This window comes from Corythoichthys intestinalis, chromosome 1, assembly GCF_030265065.1.
Source record: "Corythoichthys intestinalis isolate RoL2023-P3 chromosome 1, ASM3026506v1, whole genome shotgun sequence".
NCBI classification, from domain to species: Eukaryota; Metazoa; Chordata; class Actinopteri; order Syngnathiformes; family Syngnathidae; genus Corythoichthys; species Corythoichthys intestinalis.
The window spans coordinates 70637378-70660457 of record NC_080395.1 but is presented as its reverse complement, the minus strand read 5'-3'; the positions used below and the strand labels follow the sequence as shown (position 1 = coordinate 70660457).

Sequence of the window (23080 nt, the reverse complement as noted above, 5' to 3'; positions counted from 1 at the left end):
AAATTTTACATAAATCTTTAATAAAATTATCGGCTTGACATTATCGGTTATCGGTTGGAACGAGGAGGAAATTATCGGTTATCGGTATCGGCTGAAAAATGCATTATCGTGCATCACTAATACAAAATCGAGCTAATTAGCACGTAAAAGCCAGTCCTCTACCAATATTCACAAATATAGATGAGTGTGACGTCACAAAGGGCCTCTGAAAGAGTTGACAATTTAAAAAAGGGAGTGACTTAATTAATTTATCCCTGGCGATACATTCCCAGTTAGCAGAGTCAGCTTGAACAGTAGAAAATCGCTTGTCACCAAGATAAAATATATGTATAATTACGCCATGCACATACAAATAAAGCTCAACATATACATTATAAAACGCCTCTTACGGGACATAGACTTGAAAATTCAAAAGGGACCGTTTTTATCATCAACTTGCCTCCGAATATACTTGACAGCCAGTCATTCGTATGAATGCTGTACGCCCTCGTCGAAGCCATGTTTGGAACTACACGAGGCTCCACTTCCCGGAAAACCCGGAAGTAAACTTATTGGCCACACGTAGAAGTGAGCGATAGACACTCTGATTCTGTTTCCGCTCCCTCCCCTGCCTGCAATGAGTCTGGCGTCTGGTCGTGCGATGTCTCGGAGGTTGGTCTCATGGTCTGTTAGCAGAATATTAGGGAAACTACGGCATCATGTAGACTGAGTAACTCACAGAAAGGTCTAGAACAGGGGTCAACAACCTTTTTTGCACCACGGACCGGTGTGATTTGGATCTTTTTTAACGGACCGGTGTTCTGACAAATTTTGCAACCCATCAAAAACTGCAAAATGGCCGCGAATGCAGCGATTCTAAAGTAAACACTATAAACTTTCTTTAAAGAAAGGAATATTAACTTACGTTTGATCATGGATGGACAAAAGTTCTCCTCAGACCTGCACACCGCTCTCTCACCGTTAACGCCTTCGCCAAAGATGCAATGTTGGAAATTGTAGCAAGGTTTTCAGTGTTCTCGTAGCGCTGCCAGGATATTCCGGAATGACTTTGTCTCAAATGTATGTTTAAGGTCGCAGTCATTTGCGATCGCTACAAGCTGATCCTCCTGTTGCACAGACATGCTCGAATCACTCGGTTTATTCACAAACGGGTCACGAATCCACTCCTTTGCAGTTTGTGAGTCTTCAAGGTTGTAGGCTCATCTTCTCGCTCGTCAGGTGCCCTTTTTCGCCTTAAAAAAGTCTCTCCAAAGATGTCTGTTTTCCAATCATTTTCGCTAGTGTGGGGGAACAAATGTGCTGCGCCCGGGGCCTAGTAATACGTTATAATGGAGGACAAGCGCACATAGATATATTATATATACAAAACAAGATGTACTGCTTGCAGTCCAATCAATTGATTTCTATGACGACATTCTAATCTATACTGTAGTATTATATCTAGAGTAGACAGGGATATTGATGTGTTAAGCAGGGGCACAGGCCAAACTTAATTCGGCCAGAATGCGGTCGTTAACAAAATATTATCTCTGTGCGGCCCGCTAGCAAATGCGGATGGAGACCCCTGGTCTAGAATATCGTGATTTTTGCATTTCCTACTTTTCAGTTTTCCGAATAAATCCCTGCCTATTTAATTATTATTCATGTTTGAAACCAGAACTGTGACTGTCATCAAGCAGAAACCTCACAAACTTCAGGAAACCAGAACATCATACTTGTTGAGCTACTGACATTGCATCAGCAAAGAGTTGCAGCCACTTTTAACATTTACATGAATTTCTCTCACTCTCTTCCTCTTATGATAGTGTTTTGGCCTTCTTGGTGTCAATGGAGCAGGGAAAACTACGACATTTTCCATGCTGACGGGAGACACGATGGTCAGCTTCGGAGATGCTTTCCTCAACCACTACAGGTTCCCATTTTCTCTACCATCATCTTTTTAGGGTTCCTGCATTGTCTTTAAAAGTTTTAAATTTACTGAAAAGTTGTCACTTTACCAATTCAAAGGCTGTGGGGTCCAACCGCTTGAAGGCAGGAAAGTCTTGCACCGGTGATATGAGAACCCCTAAAGTTTATATGGATGAGACCAGTGTTGTCGCAGATTACTTAAAAAAGTAGTTTAATTACTGATTATGCCTCAAAAAAGTAATCTGGTTACTTTACTGATTACTTGATTTATCAAAGTAATTAAGTTACAATCATGTTAAAAAAACTAGGACACCATATGGAAGCTTGTGTGTTTTCTAACATATTTGGTTTAATGGATATTTTTATGATCACTTTTAACAATCCTGAGAGACTCAATTAATAGAACTAAACAATTAAAACTGAAAAAAAAATTTTTTTTTTCTAACTCTCTGTAAAATGTCGTTTTAAACTACAAACTGCAATTTCTGGAGAAATTACTCTGGGTCTTTGCCCTGTGGAGATACAGATCTTAACCCCACCCAGGTTGGTTTGGGGACATTTCGGGGACAATATCAGGTCACTTCCTGTTGAATTGGGGACATTTGGGGGGGGCGTGTCCTGGTCATATCTGGTCTTTTGGGAACATTTGGGTAGGTGTGGCCTGGTCATTTGGGGTCAATTGGGGGCGTGGCCTTGTCATACCAGGTCATATAGGGACATTTGGGGGGCGTGGCCTGGTCAATACAGGTCATTTGGGAAAATTTAGGGAGCGTGGCCATATTATGGGATATTTGGCGGCTTGGCCTGGTCATATCAGGTCATTTGGAGCGTGGCCTCATCAAATCAGGTAATTTGGGGACATTTGGGGTACACTTCCTATTCATATCTGGTCATTTCCTGTTGATTTGAGGACATTATTTTTTTTTTTGTTCCATTGAAAATGAATGGGAAAAAATTTGTCCACATCCATGGCCGTCAATGGCATCGAGTTAAATAGGCGTCAATGGAATCCAAGTAGGTTGGCATCAATAGATGCGACATACATGGCCATCATTGGTATTGACGTACATAGCCCTCGTTGCCATCTGCGAACATGGGAATCAATGGCACTTAAAATGAATGGGTAATTTGGACGTCCATGGCCGTCCATGGCATCGACTCACATATGCATCATTGGAATCCAAGTACATTGGCATCAATAGATTCGACATACATGGCCGTCAATGGCATCAATGTTCCATTGGAAGTGAATGGGAAATTACCCATTAAAAATGAATGGGAAAGATTTTTGGCAAATGTCTGGGGAACCGGGACATTTTTCCAAATTCTGTATACAACTTTATGCCCCTCACCGTCCTAGAATTTTTGATGAAATTGTAGGACTAGATACATTTTGGAATTTTTCAAAAAATCGCCGTTTATGGACGAACGCAAAATTTTGAAAAAAAGCCATCGTCGTGCAAAAATTCCGGACGTTTTGATACTCGAACGATGCCGATCGGTCAAACGGTTCGGGCTCAATAATAAAAAAACTCAAAAATACATTTTTTAAAAACCCACGTTAACGGCCAAACTGAAACTATTTCAGTGCCGTTCGAAAAAAAAGCCTGCGTCCTGCGAAGTTTCCGGTCGTATTGATACCTGAATGGTGCTGGTCATAATATTTGATTAAGTTTGATCACGCAACAGCCCACCCTGAAGATCTGTTTACAAAAAAACAGTTCTTAACAGCATACACTCTCTCGCTCCGTTGTCATTGAGACGTACTTGCCGTGAGTACATCACCAGTTTTGCCCAACTCTTGTCTTATCAGGTATTTCCTGCTCTGCATTATGCCTTTGCTGATCATCTTGTGAACGACCGACAATGCTGTCCTGCTCTTCACTTTTCCGCTCTGGTTAAAATTGGAAGGGCAGAACCGACGACATGTTGGGGTAGCTAACGAGTGACACGCTGGTCGTTCGTTTACAATTTTTTAAAAAAATGAAAACATTGAGAGGGGTTTTAATATCAAATTATTATAACTCATCCTAACATGTATCTTTTAAGAATTACGTGTCTTTGAGATCGAGGATCCCTTTAACTCTTTGAGGGGGATATAAAAGTGAGGACTGTGGCTCCCTGAATATAATCCTTGCGGGGGCCACTTCCCTGTTTTGTGGGGCAGATTCCAGGGCCTGCCCATTTTGCACTGGAAAATCTTTTTTGTAAATCTATTCTGTGTGAACTGAAATGCCCCGTCCAGTGTCCTCCTGTTGTGTCTCAGGGACAGTACAAATTACCTAATTTGTTACACTTGCCATAAGGATCTATCTGGCTGGGACTCCTTTAAAGGCCCGCTGTGGGTGCAGGATTTCTAGCCTGGTACACCAGACTCACCGCTGTTCCAGCTATAGAGTCTGGCGACAGCAGATCAAATTTCCAGGGCGGAGCAAGCCACAGCAAACAGACAACGGAGTGGACCAATCAGCGACGGGCGCAGACCCGTGCCGCCCATAAGGCGATTTAGAGTAGGCAACTGCCTAAGGGCACAGCAGCATCCTAAGGGCGTCAAGAAAAATATTCAAATAATATTTGATGGTAGCAGTATTCAAAAATTAAACAAAACAATAAAACGAAAGAACAACAAAACCATTCATAATAAGTCTTTAAATAATAATGAAATCATTTTTCTAGTGTGCCTTCTGCCCGTTTCACTTTTTCATGTGATGCGATAACTTCACCACGGACCCTAGCTACCTGAAGGTGCTATTTTTAGCCTCCGCAATTTAGCGACGTTACGGTGACAAGTCAACTTCATGAAAAGACAAAAGCCCTCTGGGTCGGAAGGAAAAGAAGAGACCATAAACGTGAAGAAAAACAGGTTTGTTGTGATCAGGGGTCGCGTTACCCGAATATTTTCCGTCGTTGACCGGTTTTTTAAAATGGTGACGGAAAAAACTGAAGTCCATCCGTCATTTTGACAGGTTGCAATTCACACCCCAGACCACAGGGTGGCGAGTGAGCATATTAATTAGCTATTGTCTCTCTTGATGCATGACGTCGTTCGCCTTACTCGGAAAAATGTCAAGGCAACTGAGTGTTTGCCTGGCACGGCCAGACTGTTCTCCCTGTATTTTTCAAACACTGAGAGAAACGTCTGGGACACAATCTCTCGAGTAGGTACAAAATCAATCAACAAATCAAATTTGTTTATTTGCGTGACGTGTTCTTCACGAGCAACGTCACTCTTGCGCGCCGAAAGTCGTCTCTACAACAACACGGATGGCGAACGGGAGAGCCGAGAATGTGTTCCAATCTGCGGTAAATTCAGTTTTAAATGAGCTAAAACACATCGACATGAGACATTGACAACAGTCTGTCTCGCGCTAGCCATGTTGAATAAACTCCGTTCTCCTCGTATGTTTACTTCCGCGCGCAAGTCCCTCGTCCTGCCCTCGTCGCTTTGCTAACGGCACGTCTGCCCGTCGCTGATTGGTGCACTCCGCTGTCTGTTTGCCTCTTGTTAAGCTTGTTCGGACAGAATATTAATTTAAAAATGAATGAAAACAATACTATTGAATACAGTATGTCATTATTATCATTTTAAAAATGTAAGTGACGGGTAAAAATAGATTATGACCGGATTTTATGACACTGTCAGTCAAAATGACAGACAACGAAAAAGTCTAGCGCAACCTCTGGTTGTGATTTTTTTCAACAGCATAAGCACGTAGACTGCAAGCAACTGCAAGCTAGCGGTTATTTACATAGATTTTATATGATTTAGTGCTAAAGCAAAGTTATTCTGTATCATTAGTCAGGCTGTTGTTTTAGAAATATTTTCAGTATTCAGCCAGCTGTTGAGTAGTTTCAGTAATATGTTGCAGCTCGACACAAGGAAGAAGTCTACCAGTGTATCTTTTGAGATTTCAACTTTTATTTTCCTTTGTTGTTGCGTCCACAAGTTCACAACCACACTCTCTTTTTCTCTCCCCCCAAACACACGAGGTGCAGTTTTGTGCGCTCGGAAATTTCAGTCTCACAAACGATGACTTCAACTGCAATGCGGAAACACAAAAGAATTTGACAGAACTCAAAAATGTATTAACACTTGTGAAAATCAAATACACAGAGGGGGTGCATGTCAAACCAATCACTATCTCCTACATAAATTTACTCCCCCTCCAATTTTTGAGAAATTTGGACAAAGTCTATGGGGCACTAAAATTGTCTTGCTCACTTTCATGTGATGTGAACCACTTTTACCTTGTGTTAAATTGTGCTTTTCAAATAAATTTGCCTTGTCTAAAAGTGCCAAGGTTAATTTAATAAATACACCATTAAATATGCAATTAATAATTTCAAACTTCTGTGGTATGGGGGACTAAAACTGCCATAGATTTAAATGCAAACATTTGGTTTTAAATGTGTCATTAATTCATTAAAATAGCGATCATGTTCATGTAAAAAAATATTCAATTTATTTATTTTTTTGCTATCATATACTGTATTATTTAATTCATTAATATTGGATAGTCCTGTGTAGTTGCAGTGCTTCAAGAATTTATTTTCTTTCAACTACGCCCATCAAAGATAGTGACCGAATCCAATAGACAGGTATCATCATCGATGATGTCGACAAGTCGGGACAGCTCTAATCTGATACATCATCCCCTGCACTAAGCCTGCAGTTGGTTTTTGAAAGGAGACTTCACAGAATATTGATGTACTTTGCAGCGATACCGATGCCTTAAGGAAACTCCCAAGAAGTATTTCTGTAGATTTACCTCCTCCCCCTGGATGACGCCTGGGGCAGGGGACCTCCAGTTCCTCCTATAGTGCACCACTGACTCCTTGGTCTTACTGCTATTGAATCTCAGATGGTTGCTGCTGCACCATTTAATAAAGTTCTCAATCAGTCTCACTCTTTATTCCTCCTCATCATCCATAATACATCCAACAAAGAAGTTGTCCTATAACTTTTGGAGATGGCAGGAACCAGAGGCGAACTGGAAGTCTGAGGTGTAGAGGGTGAAGAGAAATGGCACCAAAACCATACCCTGAGGCACATCAGTATTGCTTGTCACTGTACCTGAGGCCCAGCGGTTTACTCTGACATACTTGCAGTGAGGTAATCCAAATTCCATTTTGTAATGTCAGGATACAGCTGCGTCGCAGGCAGCTTATCCCTAAGAGGGCAGGGCTGGATGGTGTTTAAGGCACTGGAGAAATTAAAAAAAACACCTCTCACAGTGCTTCCCTGCCTCTTTACGTGGAAGAGCAACCTGTGGATCAGGAAAATGTCAGCAACCTCCACACTTATGTTTGGCTGGTATGCAAACTCCAGCGAGTCCAGGAATGTAGAATGATGTCCTCAGGTGTCGAAGAACCAGCCTGTCAAATGTCTTTATCACTTGTGACGTCAGAGCCACAGGCATCATTGAGATGTGTAAGTCGTCCTTTCTTTGGAAGTGGGACAATGCAGGAGGTCTTCCCCAGGTTGGGCACCATCATCTGCAGTGTTGGGAATAACGCCGTTATAAATAACGTTACATAAGGGTGTTATTTTTTCAGTAACGGGGTTAATCTAATGAATTATTTTTTCCGCTGTTACCGTTACTGACGGTCAAAAGCGGTGCGTTACTTACTCTGAATAAAATGAAGAAACTTCCAGCCGTAGCGAGTCTGCTCTGTTTAATTGTCATCCAAGACTTTGGGTGCGTTCGGGTTCATGGCAATGCAAATAGTAAACACACATAGCCTACATTTGCAAGAACGATGGAGTTGCCGTTTGTTACGGTCATAATGTGCAGGTCCTGCACCCATCTGCTGCAAAACTGCTCGTAGCTTTGTAGCGATTTGTAATTTTGGAATCGCTGATGAGTTTAGTAACATACACCAAACAATAAATACAGCAGAATGACCATTTTGCGTGATTGTGAGAACCCGTCGACATCTTTACTCCATTTGTCTTCGGCTTGCTCTTAAGGGTCAACATTGTTCATATCCTTAAGTTTGACCACATATCTGTTCTTCGCCTTAGTAACGAGTTTGTCTCTTTATCGAACTGGCAAGTTAAAGTTTAATGTCCCGCGAGCCAGACCTGCTTCCAATATGGCTGCGTTGTTGTCAAATCTCACGTGATCCCCCATGCCGTGACGTAAACGTTCAAGCCTAATAGCTCACGTACTTCAGAGCCGGTTGTTTATATGTGAATTGTCTCGCCCTATGTTTGTATATGTGTATTTGTTGTTAATAAAGTTTGTTTAAAAAAAAAACAAAAACAAAAAAACTTCAGAGCCGGTGTTTTCATACACAAACCGAAACAGCGCCAGCGGCAAACACACACGCAAAATAGATGTAGAGGGATATAATGTCAGAGCATTCAGAGGAAAATTTGTCATTTACAAGGTGGAGGTATAAACACTATTTCAAGTTGGTCGAAATTAAAGGAAAGAACGTGCATGTGAAGTGTAATTTATGTCCCGGGGCAAAGCTTTTGTCGACATCTGTGGTAAGCAATTCAGATCTGTTTATTTTTGTTGCACTTCAACTCAAACTGTAGGATAAATCTTGCTGGCGAGGTGCAATAAATATTACAAGGTTCTACAACACAACTACCTGTCTGTTCTTCTCTATTCAACTGACTCGAATGCTGGTCAGAAAATTTCAAATTCTTTGACATACAACAACTTCTTTTTAAAGTAATGAAAATAGTTACTTTCCCTGGTAACTAGTTACTTTTACTATAGAGTAATTCAGTTACTAACTCAGTTACTTTTTGGAAGAAGTAGTGAGTAACTGTAACTATTACTTTTTTAAAGTAACGTGCCCAAAACTGATCATCAGCTTCAATGTGAGATTGAAGAGTTGTTGAAGTACTCCTACAAGGTGCCCAGCACACACTTTGAGGGGCCCAGTTATTGATGTTGTCTGGCCCACTGGCTTTGTTGACTGAGTCTGGTGAGCTCCTGTCTCACCTGGTTGCGAGTAAAAGTGAGTGGAGAAGCGCCATTTGAGGGCAATGTAAAACTGAGAGAGGGAGGGAAGTGTTGAAGTGGGCAAGTTCTTGATGGGAAGGTGAGCAGAATCTTCAACAGAGGTGTGAATGGGGACAGGAATGGTGGGTGGGAACACACTGTCTGAGCTTCCTGAAGTGGGTGATGTATCGAACCTAGAATGATTTTGCCAGTCACTTAAGCGCACATGACTTTTTGTACAATTTTCTGCATTTCATAGTATCGTGCATAAAATGGACCAGCTTCGCCAGATGATGGGATACTGCCCACAGATTGATGCCATCTGGAGCCTCCTGACTGGCATCGAACACCTGGAACTCTATGCTCGTCTACGAGGGGTGCCTGAGGAGTCTGTCACCAAGGTACCAATATTGATTTAAAAATAATTGAAAAATATTTAGCGCTAATAAAAAATGCATCCCAAAATTTCAGGTGATATTCCTTAAACAGTTACTTGAAGTCATTTACTGCATTACCACCCTTTTTTGGACTGATCTTTTTATGTCCCACAGAATAGTTTGTGTCACTGGATATTTTTTGACATTGGACATTAAAGGGCCTATGACAGCAAAAACAATGTTTATTTTATATTCCATGCGGTATTTTAAGAAATGGACCGCTTGGATGTGTGTGGAAACGATCAATTTATTTGTTCAATTTTTTTAAGCCCGCACCATGAAAATGAGTGACTTCCTGGATTGAGGAAGAATGCGAATGTGACGTCAACCGGGTTACCGTCTCACAATACAGCAATTACTATATAGCATGCAAAAGGACTGCGGATTCATCTGATTTTGCAGATTATTTTATTTTGTATTTTTTTAAAGGGAGGTGGCTTGCATTTATGGGTGACAATGCTCCCTGTCCACTGAGAAGGCAACTCGGTCGACGACCGGCGGCTTCTCACACACCATGGTCACTTCCACCCCCTCGGTCATCTTCGTGTGACCGCCAAAAGACCACTATCCTTGCCTTTGGCTCGAGCAGTCACGCGCTCCTCTGACGTCTGTCGGTTTGTCCGGTGGTCATTCTCCAGCTGCGTCCCCGGCAATGAGCACTCCTGCTGGGGCCGCAGTTGGGGAATGATGAGCCGAAACTTGCTCGCTTCCGCGGGCTGGCCGATCCAGCTCCCTCGGTCCTCTTAGCGTGCCCGCCGAGAATGCGCTTTCCCCGGCTTGGCCCCAAGCAGCCCTCCACTGTGACATTGGCCAGGTTTTCCACCAAGAATGTGCCATTTTCGGCGTTCATTCCTGGCGACGAGCACTGCCTGCCTGCCCGGGTTGCAGCAGAGCGACGAGCCGAAATTTGCTCGCCGCTGGGGGCTGGCCGATCAGTGAAGACAATCAACCCTGTCGCCGTGTGTGACATGAGTCGGGGTGTGATTTTTCATTTTCGAAAGGCGAGAAAAAGACTTGGGAAAGCCGCTCGGTTCGGGTTAGCATGTCAGCTAGCTTTCAGGCCTCCTGTTTTGTTACGCTCTTTCCTCCGTCTCCAAAGCCGGGACAGGGAAATGATAAAAGCCGGACTAACTCCAGTGGCATAAAATACTGTTCTGGAGAGAAATAAAGTCGGCAGTTTTAACCATTATGCATTAATTTTGCCCTGTCATACTGAATAAATGCATTTTTATAATTTCATATTTCATTTAGCACAAGACTGTTTTTTTTTTGTCATGACCATGCCATTTATTAAGCATTTGGGTAAAAATACTTAGATAAAAAGAATATCCTGTAAAAATATTGGAGTAGAGATTGAAACAATGATGACATTTTGCTGCTCTCTGTCGCATTTTCCTGGTTCTGAATCCTTCCCCTCAATGGGATGCATTCTAAATCAGCTGAAATCGTTACCCTGCCGACGTCATCATCCAGCTGGGGACGCTAGAGTGCTATAATGACAGGCAGGGCTAAATGGCGGATTAAAAGATAATTTCTCCTCATCTGCGCTCTGTCAAATTGTTGTATATAGTCGAATTGTCTCAAAATATGATTTTAATTCATATAATAATGCTAAGATTTTATTTTATGCTGTCACAGGCCTTTTAAGGATTCTAAAAACTGGTGTTTTCCACATTTATAAAGCTGATATTTTTTCATTTAATAAATCTAATATTAATCAACATAAATCCGTTAATTTCATTGTTATTTACAGCTCAATTGAAATTAAATTGCATGAAACACAGTAGATTTAATCGTAACTTTATCATGGCTACTTAACAGCATGTCACATACGATTGTGCTTTTTGTGTTTTCATTTAGGTAGCTCAATTGACTGTGAAGAAGCTAGGACTGAGCATGTGTGCCAAGCAAAAGGCTAAAGATTACAGTGGAGGCAACAAGCGGAAGCTCAACACCGCTATTGCCCTCATTGGTGCTCCGCCTATTATATTTCTGGTGAGGAAACAGCACCACAATAGATGTGACCTTAAAATAGCAACAATGGTCAAAAACTGTCTAAAAAATGAGTTATCAAGTGTTGTCATAAGGTACCTTAAGACCAGCGATGAAAGTGGGCCGGAATGGTCTGGTACGCTATTCCTGTACAAGATTCCGAACCAGAAGGGTGCTTTGATCCCGAAAATATGATGGCGACTGTCAAAACCCCATGTTAAAAAAAACAACTGCCAGGCTGCCGCACACGCATCTCCAAAAACAAAACAATCTACTAACGTCAGATTTACAGTAAATACAGAAGTGTTTACAACGAGCCTAATAAAGTGCTTGTGTAGCGTAATCGATTTTCATCAATATGTGGCTTAGACAAGGCTGAAAAAGCAGTTTCTGCTCTTGCACCCATCTTTAAAGGGTATGACAACAACTGGGGAAATGCTAATATTCCATCATTTATCCATAAACGCATGCCTTTTGGATTCATATCATGCCACTTCGTGTAATTACTTTCTTAGCAAAACCTGATTTCATTTGTCCATAGTTCGAATAGCTTTCAGGTGTAAAATGCGCACCACACAAAACAGTGCCGGAGGCTGGGGCTGCAAAATTAGCCCTCTTAGCACGGACGAACTTTACTCATTGTCTGCGTAGTCCAGCTCTTTTTCTCGCGTTCGGGAACTCATGGGTACTATATTGCGACAAATGGCTATTTGTACACCACATAGTATGACAGGTTAGAACCATTTAAGGGTTTTTTTGATAACGCACGAATGCAATTCTCTCGTCGATAAACAACAATGGCACCTGACTCGTATCCTGTATCCTTGTTGTGACGTCTCCGCCCCAATAGGCTGTTTCCAGAATACTTTTGGAAATGTTCGTAATTTTCGATCTATTTTCGATAATTGCTCATGAATGTGATTGATTTTTTTGTTAACTTTATTAATATTTGTTATCTCACCACATAACGGTTCTATTGATATCTCACAGCCCTTTAGTATTATCATACACTTTTAAATTAACTGCTGTATTTTCAGCCAAAAGAACTGTTGTGTTTGGTGCTGGGTAATGGCTGCCAGCCGGGAACCTGGCAACCAAAGTAATAGGGAGGTAGGTGGGGGTGGGGGGGGTCCGGGCGCCGATCTCGTGTCGCCCCACGGCGGCTCTTTGGCGTTTTCCTGCTTCCGCCTTCCCCTTTCTTCTCTGCTCCACTGTGGGTCTCTTGCTGGATGCCGGCGTATCAGCTGGATGTTGCCTGTTCCGGCGAGGGACCCTGCCTTGCCCTGAGCTTGGTGGGCCACTGGCGATCCCGTGGCGTGCTGTGTCGGTTAGAGGGCTGCGGCTCGTGGGCAGACGGGGATGGATGCGGGCATGGGGTTGGTGGTGCATCCCCTCTTCCCATGGGAGCGCGGGTGGCCCAGGCCACCACCCATGATCCCGAGGGGGTGACGATGGCTCCTTTGCTGGGCTGCAGGAGGAGGGATTGGCTGCGCTCCACTTACCACCCTCCCTCCCCAGGCTGGCTGGGTGGGGTCCGTGCCCCTGGGTTGGCGCCTGCGCGGTGTCTCTGCTCATCTGCGTGGCTGTTGCGTGTTTGGTGGGGCGCGCGTACGGCTGGATGTGATTGGGCATGCTCGGGTCTGGCGGTGGGGCGGCGTAGGGTCGGTTGCCAATGGGCTTACACTCACAAGTGATTCACACGATTACTGGGCTTTAGATCACAGAGCTGATTTGTGTACATTCTACCCCTCCCAATCACTTAGCTTATAGATGTCCCCTCCCCTCTCCCCTTCTTTCCCTGGCCAATAGGCCCCCACATGGTGTCAACCGGAAATACATCTAACTGACGATAGCACCAACATATCAATAGTTAGTGTACGTGTTCCGTGTATTTGTTGTTGTTGTTTGTGTTTCTTTTCTTCTCTTGTGTTTCTTTTCATCTGTTCCCCCATAACCCCTTCCTGTTCGCTGCTTTTTCAGAATAAGCAAATATGTTGAATGATCACAATGGGAGTATGTAACACTCTCAATGTGAGACATTAAAACTGTTCAGACCAACCGGACACTTAGACTTCCATTCGCCGTGTCAGAGAATGGAACAGGACAGGTTTAAGAAAAAAAAAAAGAACTGTTGTGTTTGACAGAGGCTTACACTACAACAAGAAATACATTGAACATTTAGACCAGATGTATTTCCGGTTGACACCATGTGGGGGGCCCGTTGACCAGGGAAAGAGGGGGACGAGGGTGGGGGAGACGATAAGCTATATGATTGAAAGGGGTAGAGTGTACACAAATCAGCTTTGTGAACTTGAGCCCAGTAATCGTGTGAATCCCTTGTGAGTGTAAGCCCATCGGCGACCAACCCTACGCCGCACCATCGAGCGTGCCCTATCACATCCAGCCGCAAGCGAGCCCCACCGGCCGCGCGACAACCACGCAGACAAACGGAGACGCGGCCCCCACCCATCCAGCCCGGGGAGGGAGGGCGAGCGGGGGGTCAAGTGCAGCCCATCCCTCCTCCCACAGCCCAGCAAAGGAGCCATCGCCCCCCCCCCCTCCTCGGGATCCAGGGTGGTCACCTGGGCCCCCATCAACCGGCCTTCAGAGATGGCAGTAGGTGACGCACCACCAACCCCACGCCTACCCCCACCCCCGCCCGCCCACCCGGGCCGCGAGCCACAGCCCCCCAACCTGCACGACACGCCACGGGACCCCCAGCAGTCCACCAAGCCCAGGACAGGGCAGGGTTCCCCGCTGGTGCAGGCAACACCCCGCTGATACACCGGCGCCCAGCCAGCGACCCGCGACGGAGCACAGGGCGGATATCCAGTCAGAGAAGAGAGGGGAAGGCGGAGGCAGGAGAACACCGAAGAACTGCCACGGGGCGATGCAAGATCGGAGCCACGACCGATCGGACCCCCCACCCCCCACCCCCACTCCCGCGGCCGGCAGCCCAGGCAGAGGGGAGGCCACGCCCCAGGAGCCACGCCATAGGGACGCACGTCACACACAAACGTCTACGAAGGTTTGTTTTGCGGTCGCGGACTGCGACTTGGCCTCACTCGCATATTCTAAACTTTTAAACAAATTACGTCACAATGAAAAAAATGGTGTCTGTAAATAAGTCATGGATATCCACCTCATAACTATCGCTAAATTGTATTTTTTTTTTTTTGTTACTGTCGCATTTTCCCCATTATTTGAGATGATAAATTATCGATCCAACAAAGAAAAATTTGAAAAAAAACTTAAAAGGGTAAATATATGAAAAAGAAAATATCGACCACTCCTTGATGTCTGTGGTTTCTGCATTGCCACCCTTTTTATATTACCATGTTTCACCTATAAAATCACCCCAAAATCCGGCTTTGGCCATTCCCAGCTGTGCCCTGACACTCGGTAATGCATGCTACATGGAGTTTTTAGATCGAAAAGAGGTAGTAGAAGTACGCGATAATGATCTCATTAAATTCATGGTGTCTTTAATTATGGTCTCGCATGCTCTCACCTCCAGTTCGGGTTTGCTGTTTAATTTTATTTTTTTAAATGCCCTACCGTTCAAAATTTTTCTTCCCCTAGAAAATTGAGAATTTTAAGCTTTCCGATGATGTATCACACATGCATATAGGACAATTTTGAAATTTAGCCAAATTGGGGGCATCAGAGCGGAACTTCAAGTCACCTTTGTATTTTCCACCAAAAATGGGCTGGACAAAGTATTGGCACCCTAAGCCTAATACGCGGTATCATAACCTTTAGACAAAATAACTGCAAACAACCGCTTCCAGTATCCATCAATGAGTTTCTTACAACGCTCTGATGGAATTTTGGACCATTCTTCTTTGGCCCACTGCTCCAGGTCTCTGAGATTTAAAAAAAAAAAAAAAAAATTAATATAAACCTGTCCTGCTCAGCTGTTTGACACAGAGAATGGAAGTTTAAGTGTCCAATTGGTCTGAACAGTTTTAATGTTTCACATTGAGAATATGACTTACTCCCATTGTGATCATTCAACATATCTCGTTTATTATGACAAAACAGCGAACAGAAAAAGGAAAGGTGGGACAGAAGAAAAGAAACACAAGAAAAGAAAGAAAAGAAAAACAACAACAAGAAACACATTGAACGCCTACACCAAATTTTAATATTTTGGTGCTATCGTCAGCTAGATGTATTTCCGGTTGACACCATGTGGGGGGCCTGTTGACCAGGGAAAGAAGGGGAGAGAGGTGGGGAAGTCTATAAGATAAGTGATTGGGAGGGGTAGAGTGTAAACAAATCAGCTCTGTGATCTAGAACCCAGTAATCATGTGAAACCCTTGTGAGTGTAAGCCCGTTGGCAACCTACCCTACGCCGCCCCACCTCCAGTCCCGGCACCGGGACACCCCACCCGAGTGTGCCCAATCACATCCAGCTGCATGCGAGCCCCACCAAACACGCGACAGCCACGCAGACGAGCTGAATCACCACACAGGCGCCAACCCAGGGCCACGGCCCCCACCCAGCCAGCCAGGGGAGGGAGGGTAGACGGGGGGGGCAGCGCAGCCCATCCCTCCTCCCTCAGCCCAGCAAAGGAGCCATCGTCAACCCCCCCCAGGATCCAGGGTGGTCCCCTGGGCCACCCGCGCTCCCATCAACCGGCCCTTAGGGATGGGAAGAGGGGACGCACCACCAACCCCACGCCCGCCCCCACCCCAGTCCGCCCACCCGACCCACGAACCACAGCCGCTGCCCCCCAACTGCACCAGCAGCCCACCAAGCCCACGGCAGAGCAAGGTCCCCAACCGGAGCAGGTGACATCCAGCCGATACACCGCCGTCCAACCAGCGACCCGCGGCGGAACGCAGGGCAGATACTCAGGCAGAGAAGAAGGTCTCTGAGATTTGAAAGGCGCCTTCTCCAAACTGCCATTTTCATCTCGCTACAGGAGTTCTATGAGATTCAGGTCTGGATTCATTGCCGGCCAATCTAGAACTCTCCAGTGGTTTCTCGCAAACCATTTTCCAGTGCTTTTTTGAAGTTTGTTTTGGGTGATTGTCCTGCTGGAAGACCCATGACCGCTGAGGGAGACCCAACTTTCTCACACCGGGCCCCGACAGTATGCTGCAAAATTTGTTGGTCGTCTTCAGACTTCATAATGCCATGCACACGGTCAAGTAATCTAGTGCCAGAAGCAGCAGAGCAACCCCAAAACATCAGGGAACCTCTGCCATGTGTGACTGTGCGGACTGTGTTCTTTTCTTTGATCCTTTAAATCTATCCTTATGATGACATTTATAAACTTTACACAAAATAAGGAGACAAGGCACTCAACTTGTTTTAATAGCTGCAAGGAGAAGAGATGGAACCTATTCAATACAATAGCAAGACTGCACAAGACAATTCCCTTCTATGTTCTCAACCCACATCTCAGTTCCCTTTCCTTTTTTTCGAGGTCCCTAGTTACATGAGGCATGTCTACCTTAAAAGGTTGGAGGGGGGGCAATCATGGCAGACACCCAGTGGATTTGTTACACCTCTGTAACCTACCTTGGCCATGTTGTGTCAAGGAAGGGCATTGCAACTGATTCATGTTAAAGTTTAGTATTTTTTCTTTCAGAACTTTGAACACATTGTTTAAGTGTTGTATGTTTTTATTGGGGGAGTTGAGGTCTCTAGTGGCCTATTAGCCAATCAGAGCAAGAAAGGAATCTTGCCCAGTTAATATTAAGATGTGGAAAAGAAAACCGAAGGAGATGCGCCGCGAGAGCTTGAAAAAGGAAACGGGGGCATCGAGGATTTAGTGTGAGCAAGAAGGAGTATAATTCGATTTATTTGGCGCTAAAAGTAAATTGTAATGTTATTACCGTATTGGCCCGAATATAAGAAGGCCCTGATTATAAGACAACCCCCTCTTTTTCAAGACTCAAGTTTGAAAAAGACTTTTTGAACACCAAATTAATTTTTAAACAGAAAATAATTACAGTACATCTGAAACAAATTATTATAACAATATATTTGAAAGAAAAAACATGTTATTTTGCCTCATTCAAATCTCAATATCTGAACATTTAAATATGTAAGCTAAAGTGCAATCACATTCGTAAATGAATGGCTCCTGGTTTTTGAAATGTAAATAAACCAATCTATTGTGATAAGACAACAAAATTGCAATAACTGCATTAACCATCAAAGTGAGGTCTAACTGTAACTGTAGTCTTGAAATAAATCTGAATAAGGAAAAACATAAAATAATGCAATCTGGTTAAACTTGAGAGTAGCTGAGATCTGTCATGACAGAACATTACTCAAGTTCAGCATTTGCTTCAATCATATCTGGCGCCATATAAGACAGCCCCCACTTTTTCAGTCTTATTCCAATGCAAAAAAACACCGTCTTATATTCAGGCCAATACGGTATTAATATGTTAATGCTCAATGTTACATTTTCTCTTAATATACAGTAAATAAAAAACTGACAAGTAAGATGTGTAAATATATCCCTCCCCCATCTCTCATTTTCATCTTTGCTCTCAGGATGAACCCACCACAGGCATGGACCCACTGGCTAAAAAGTTCATGTGGAACTACATCCGCTCCCTCATGAAAGATGGAAGATCAGTTGTTTTGTCTTCTCACAGGTACAGAGATTCCTATATTCACCATACCTGCCATAACATGTACTTATTTATTTTGTTGATGTTATTTTATGTTGAATGCACATTAAAAAAAAAAAAAAAAAAAACTTTTCTTAGAACAATGGATAGGTAATTGCCCGTTTCATTTATATGATCAGTATGGAGGAATGTGAAGCTCTCTGCAACAGAATAGCCATAATGGTCAGTGGCTGTTTCGTGTGTCTTGGGTCTGTGCAACACTTGAAGAACAGGTAATTATAATTATTTGTGTAATTGAAGTGAATACTGCTTATTAGTGTAGCGGCATTCACCAAAATGTCGTCACTGACGGTTCAAATGACAATAACGGGGACTTTCTGTATGCACGGAACTTTGAAAATAAATCCTTTGCCAAACCAATTTGCTGGAAAGCTTCAGGGGTTCAGGAGGCTTCATATGGTCATCATTACTTTCAAATCCCTCCAAAGATTTTCTGTGGGGTCAAAATCTGGATATTGGCTTGGCAACTGTTGGAGGCAGTCTTTCGGGTCCTCCGCGTGTTCGTTTTCAATTCAGGTGAGACGGCTAGACTGGATTGCTAAATAAAGACGGGAGGCATGAGATCAATACTGCACAGTTTTAATTTCAGAAATTTCTGGGTGCATTCAATGACAGAACAAAAGCTGTGTAGAGAAATGCAGACTAGACAGATGGCTCGGCGTTGCTTATATGCTGTACAGATAAGGAGGTGTGTCTGGAACGTTTGGTTATTAGGTTATGAGTTTTGCTGCGTTGGCGGTTAAAAGTTCATGATTATCTGAGGCAAAACTGTCAGCGGTTTTCTGTGAAAAACAACTCCATTTATGGACATGATTGCATTAGGCGAGATGCATACTGACTTCACAACTCAAGGACCTTGAAACGCTTCTCATAAAGCCACGTTTTCGTTACACGAGTGCTGTGCTTTGGATCATTAGGCGCTTTGGCACAGTAGGGACCACCTGCAGTTCCTATAACTTTTTTGGGGCCGATGAAGTCATTTGCTGTGTGGCACATGTCGGAACTATGGACCAAGAACCTTGAGTTACTACATATAACCATTCTAGGCAGGGTCTTTCCAAGTAGGACGAAGGAACTCAATTATGTGGGTGTTTGTTGATTTGGTGAAATCACGCCTCCCCTCTTTGCCATATTCGCACATCTTGAGGAGCCACTGTATTAAACAAAAAAAATCCTAGCCTGTGGTATCAGCCGTGTATATGTGTATACATCCTTTGGATCAGTCGTCTTCTTACTTGAACCCATGTTCTCTCCAGTCTCGTTGTTAGACGCTCATATGGAAACTAATTTTGCTCCTCAAATACAAGCACGAGACTACCAAGTAGTCTTTCAATCTTCCAAATTTTTATTTAGCTATTTCTCCCGCTTGCAAGCTCCCCTGTCTATCACGAAGACTGACTTATCTTCACAACCCAACTTCAAAGACACCTACGCAATAGCAGTTTCGTAAATGATCGCTCCAGTGGTAATGCGGAAATACAAATGAAATTGATTAAAAAAACAAATGGAATTGATTTTTTTTTAAAAAATAATATGATACAAATAGTGAAAATTAAGCACACATTTGAAACCAATAAAACAAATCATCATTTTGAACACACAAGCTTTACTCAAAACCTTTATCTCCCACACTACCGCTGTGTCCTCCACGGTCTCCATTGAGTCGTTGTTTATGTTCAACTTTCATTTTGCCATAGGTGGGTGAGGCTATCAAATAATGCGTCACTGTAGTTTTACAAACAGAATACTTAGGTTCCTCACGATCCGAAAGCAGCTATTGTCATGATGAAAGACCCAGTCATGTTTCGAGGCATCTTCGGTGTCCTTGCTGACGGAAGTAGGTTTTCACTCAACATCTGACAGTACATGGCCCCATTAAATATTTCCTTCACACTGATCAGTCATATTGGTCCCTTTTCAGAAAAAAGCCCGAAAGAATGATATTTCCACCCTCATGTATCACAGTAGGTATGGTGTTCTTTAGCTGAAATTCAGCATTCTTTCTCATCCAAACACGATTAGAAGTTGCTAGAGGTCTGAGACCGCCTGAAATCTTGCTTTTTTGTAGGTGACAAAATACTTATTTTCCACCGTAGCTTAAAAATACAATATTTAAAAATCAGATAATATTTTTTTTGTATTAGATTTTCCTCCCTCATATAATCTTTCATAGTTGAGGTATTCATATGCTTCTTCTTCCTGCCTTCGACGGGGGCGGACGTGTTTCCTCCCTGCTCCTGCTTGCTGCTATCTTCGTCAGTCTAGTCTGTCTGCTTTTTTTGTATTTCCTCTGTGGATCAACTGTGGTGGTCTCTCATATGAAAATGGATCTGATTAGTTGGTCTCTCAGCGCAATTGCCAAAATTTTTTCAACAAGACATGGTGCACCAGGAGAGTCGTCTTGCCCTGACGGGACCTTCGCCGCTGGATATGTGAGAGATTTATGGGATCACTGGAAATCAGCGTGTCTTACTGTCCTGTCTGTGGAAGATATCGAGGATATTTGGCTGTTTGGCGTGACAGTTGTGGGGTTCCTTCTGCTTGGCTTAGGAGGTGCCCTGCTCTACCGGAAAGTTTCCAAGACGGCAGCTTTCAAGGAAATCAACAAATGGACAACGGATCAAACGGTGCGATTCAAGGCATTGGAAGACCGTGTAGAGGCTCGGATCGAGAACTAGCTCTGTGGACTCACGGTTCGGTCCGAGGAAGGATGGAGAAAAATGGATGCTGCCTTGCGCCAGGTGACGGAACTGTCGGGACAGGTGACTGAACCATCGAGGCGGACCGCGACTATTGGCAATGACTTTAGAGACCTGAGGTTTTGCCTACGCCATGAGGAGCGTGAATTTGACTGAAGACCTACCGTATTTGGACATATTGAGTTACTTATTTGGCTTAATTCGATTATATATTCGATTATATTCGATTATATATTCGATTATATATTATTTCCCTTACCCCACCCCTTTCTTCTCTTGGAGAGAGCCCCGCAGATGGCCCTATCTCTTGCCCTCGATCTCTTCCCAAGGCCTGTCACAGGGCCCTGCGACTCTTATTTTGTCTACAGACACGTACAAATACTGATACACACAACCTCCCCCCCTCCAGTCCGCCAACGTCTTTTTCTTGCTATCACTGACCACCCCCTCCCTCTAGCCATGACTTGTAGTTTTCCATGTTTTTCGTTCAAAAAATTCCTGCACTTGACCTGTGCGTGGTGTCATACCGCTGCTATGTTGTATGTTATTGTTGTGTTTCACAGTATTTGCACTGCTCTTAATGGCAAACGGAGGTGTGGTGCATTTAGCGAACGGTCCTTTAAATGTTCGTGTGTGACATCGTTGACACGTGATCAAATGTCCATGCGTGTCACGTGATCAAATGTCCGTGCGTGTCACATGATCGTCTTGTCACATTTGAAAAGGCAAATGCCGCGATCGTTCAGCACGACAAGTAGTGAGCCTTGACCCGGTGTACAGCCAACAGGTAAAGCACTTCTGTTTCATTATGTTGTGGGTGATGTTGTTTTATCTGTTAAAATTCAATGCTTTATACTTAACAATCTCGCAGTTTACACTACTTGATGACGCCGCTTTTCGAGCGTCCTGAGCTGTCATTTTAACTTTGTTGCGATGTTTGCAAAGTCATCAAAATGCCATACTCACATGCGGGGATGATTGGGGATTGCGTTATTTGGGTTTGTTGATGTACCGCGTGCCTTGATCGTCACGTTTGCTCGGTAAAATGTAAGCCGTGAGAGCGGGTTTAACCCAGCCGCGAGTGACTTCCTGGTACCGCAAGGCATTATGGGACTTGTAGTCCACGTAGAGCGGACTGTATATTGTATAGTTTGGCGCTGGGTTATTTGAATTGATGTAAATACGGTTATACTACTGAAACGTAAATATAAAATTAATGAATTTAAATTTTATAACAAGTATTGATTAATTTATATTGATGCTGCTGGTGTGTTGGTGATGGTGTTAATTTATTAATTTGTCAATAATTTATGGATCACTCATGTTTCTTTTACTGAATACAGTGAAACGGTTTTAAATGCAATTGTGTAGTTTGATATGATCTTTATATTGGTGTTTATGCTACCAGGACAGTATTTAGTAAGTGGGAGAATTGTTGGTTTAATATATGCATCAAAACATTGTTTGGGAAACTGAAATTGCGTATTTAACATTGTTCAGGTTATTACTTGCTGCCACGACTACCACTATTGCTACTATGGCTGATCCTGTTCCTGCCTGTCATTTTATACTGCAAAAAGCAAAATAAAGAGGAAAAGTGGAAAAGTGTGCTGAGTAATTCCCCATACACCGTGGTCAACCCCTTTCCGTGGGGAAAACGGAACAGTTATATATGTATCTACTTCTAACTTCCTCTGTAATTTCTGAAGAAGAGTGAGAAGTTGGCAGCACGGAACGTCTGCAGCAGCCCGATGCTCGTCATCGAATGTAATTTCGTTGCATCTGTTGTCATCTTGTGTGAGCTGGTGTCGATGACAAATAAATCTCTGAATCTAAGTCTCAATGACTGCAGGCCTCTCTGATCGTTCGTGCGACAATAGGGCGCATCGTGGAATAAATTTTGGGTCATATTTTTGTATTTTACACACACACACACACACACACAAGGCCTTATTATTGGGTGCAGGTAAAAAAATACGTTAGCATGCGTGTAACCGGTGTGTCAGCGCCGCCCCGCGTTCCGCTCCCACCTCTGACCAGGCCGGGACGCGAACCCGCGCGCCACGACGCTTCCACTCGGCAGGCAAGATCGGTAACCACTGCGCCAATAAGCTCGAGCCAACGGCACAGCCGCTAGCGTCCTTACATGAAGGAATCGGCAGGGAGGTTTCCACGCTCCACAACGGACCTGCGTGTACCCGTTACACGGTTACACTCACCCCCCGAAACCTTCGCTGCCGATCCGGGTCACAGCACCAATGTAACCGGTGTGTCAGCGACGCCCCGCGTTCTGCTCCCACCTCTGACCAGGCCGGGACGCGAACCCGCGCGCCACGACGCTTCCACTCGGCAGGCAAGGACGGTAACCACTGCGCCAATAAGCTCGAGCCAACAGCACAGCCGCTAGCGTCCTTACATGAAG

General features: G+C 43.9%; 1 protein-coding gene across 1 annotated transcript in view; it reads left to right on the top strand.

Annotated features, from left to right (window-relative positions):
- The window catches only part of LOC130912457 (phospholipid-transporting ATPase ABCA1-like), a 235362-nt gene that overhangs the window by 191869 nt on the left and 20413 nt on the right, over positions 1-23080 (top strand). The window contains exons 36-40 of the mRNA XM_057830569.1: positions 1806-1912; positions 9130-9271; positions 11168-11302; positions 17820-17923; positions 18079-18171. Coding sequence (XP_057686552.1) covers positions 1806-1912; positions 9130-9271; positions 11168-11302; positions 17820-17923; positions 18079-18171 — 581 coding nt within the window. The remainder of the gene's footprint in view (positions 1-1805; positions 1913-9129; positions 9272-11167; positions 11303-17819; positions 17924-18078; positions 18172-23080) is intronic.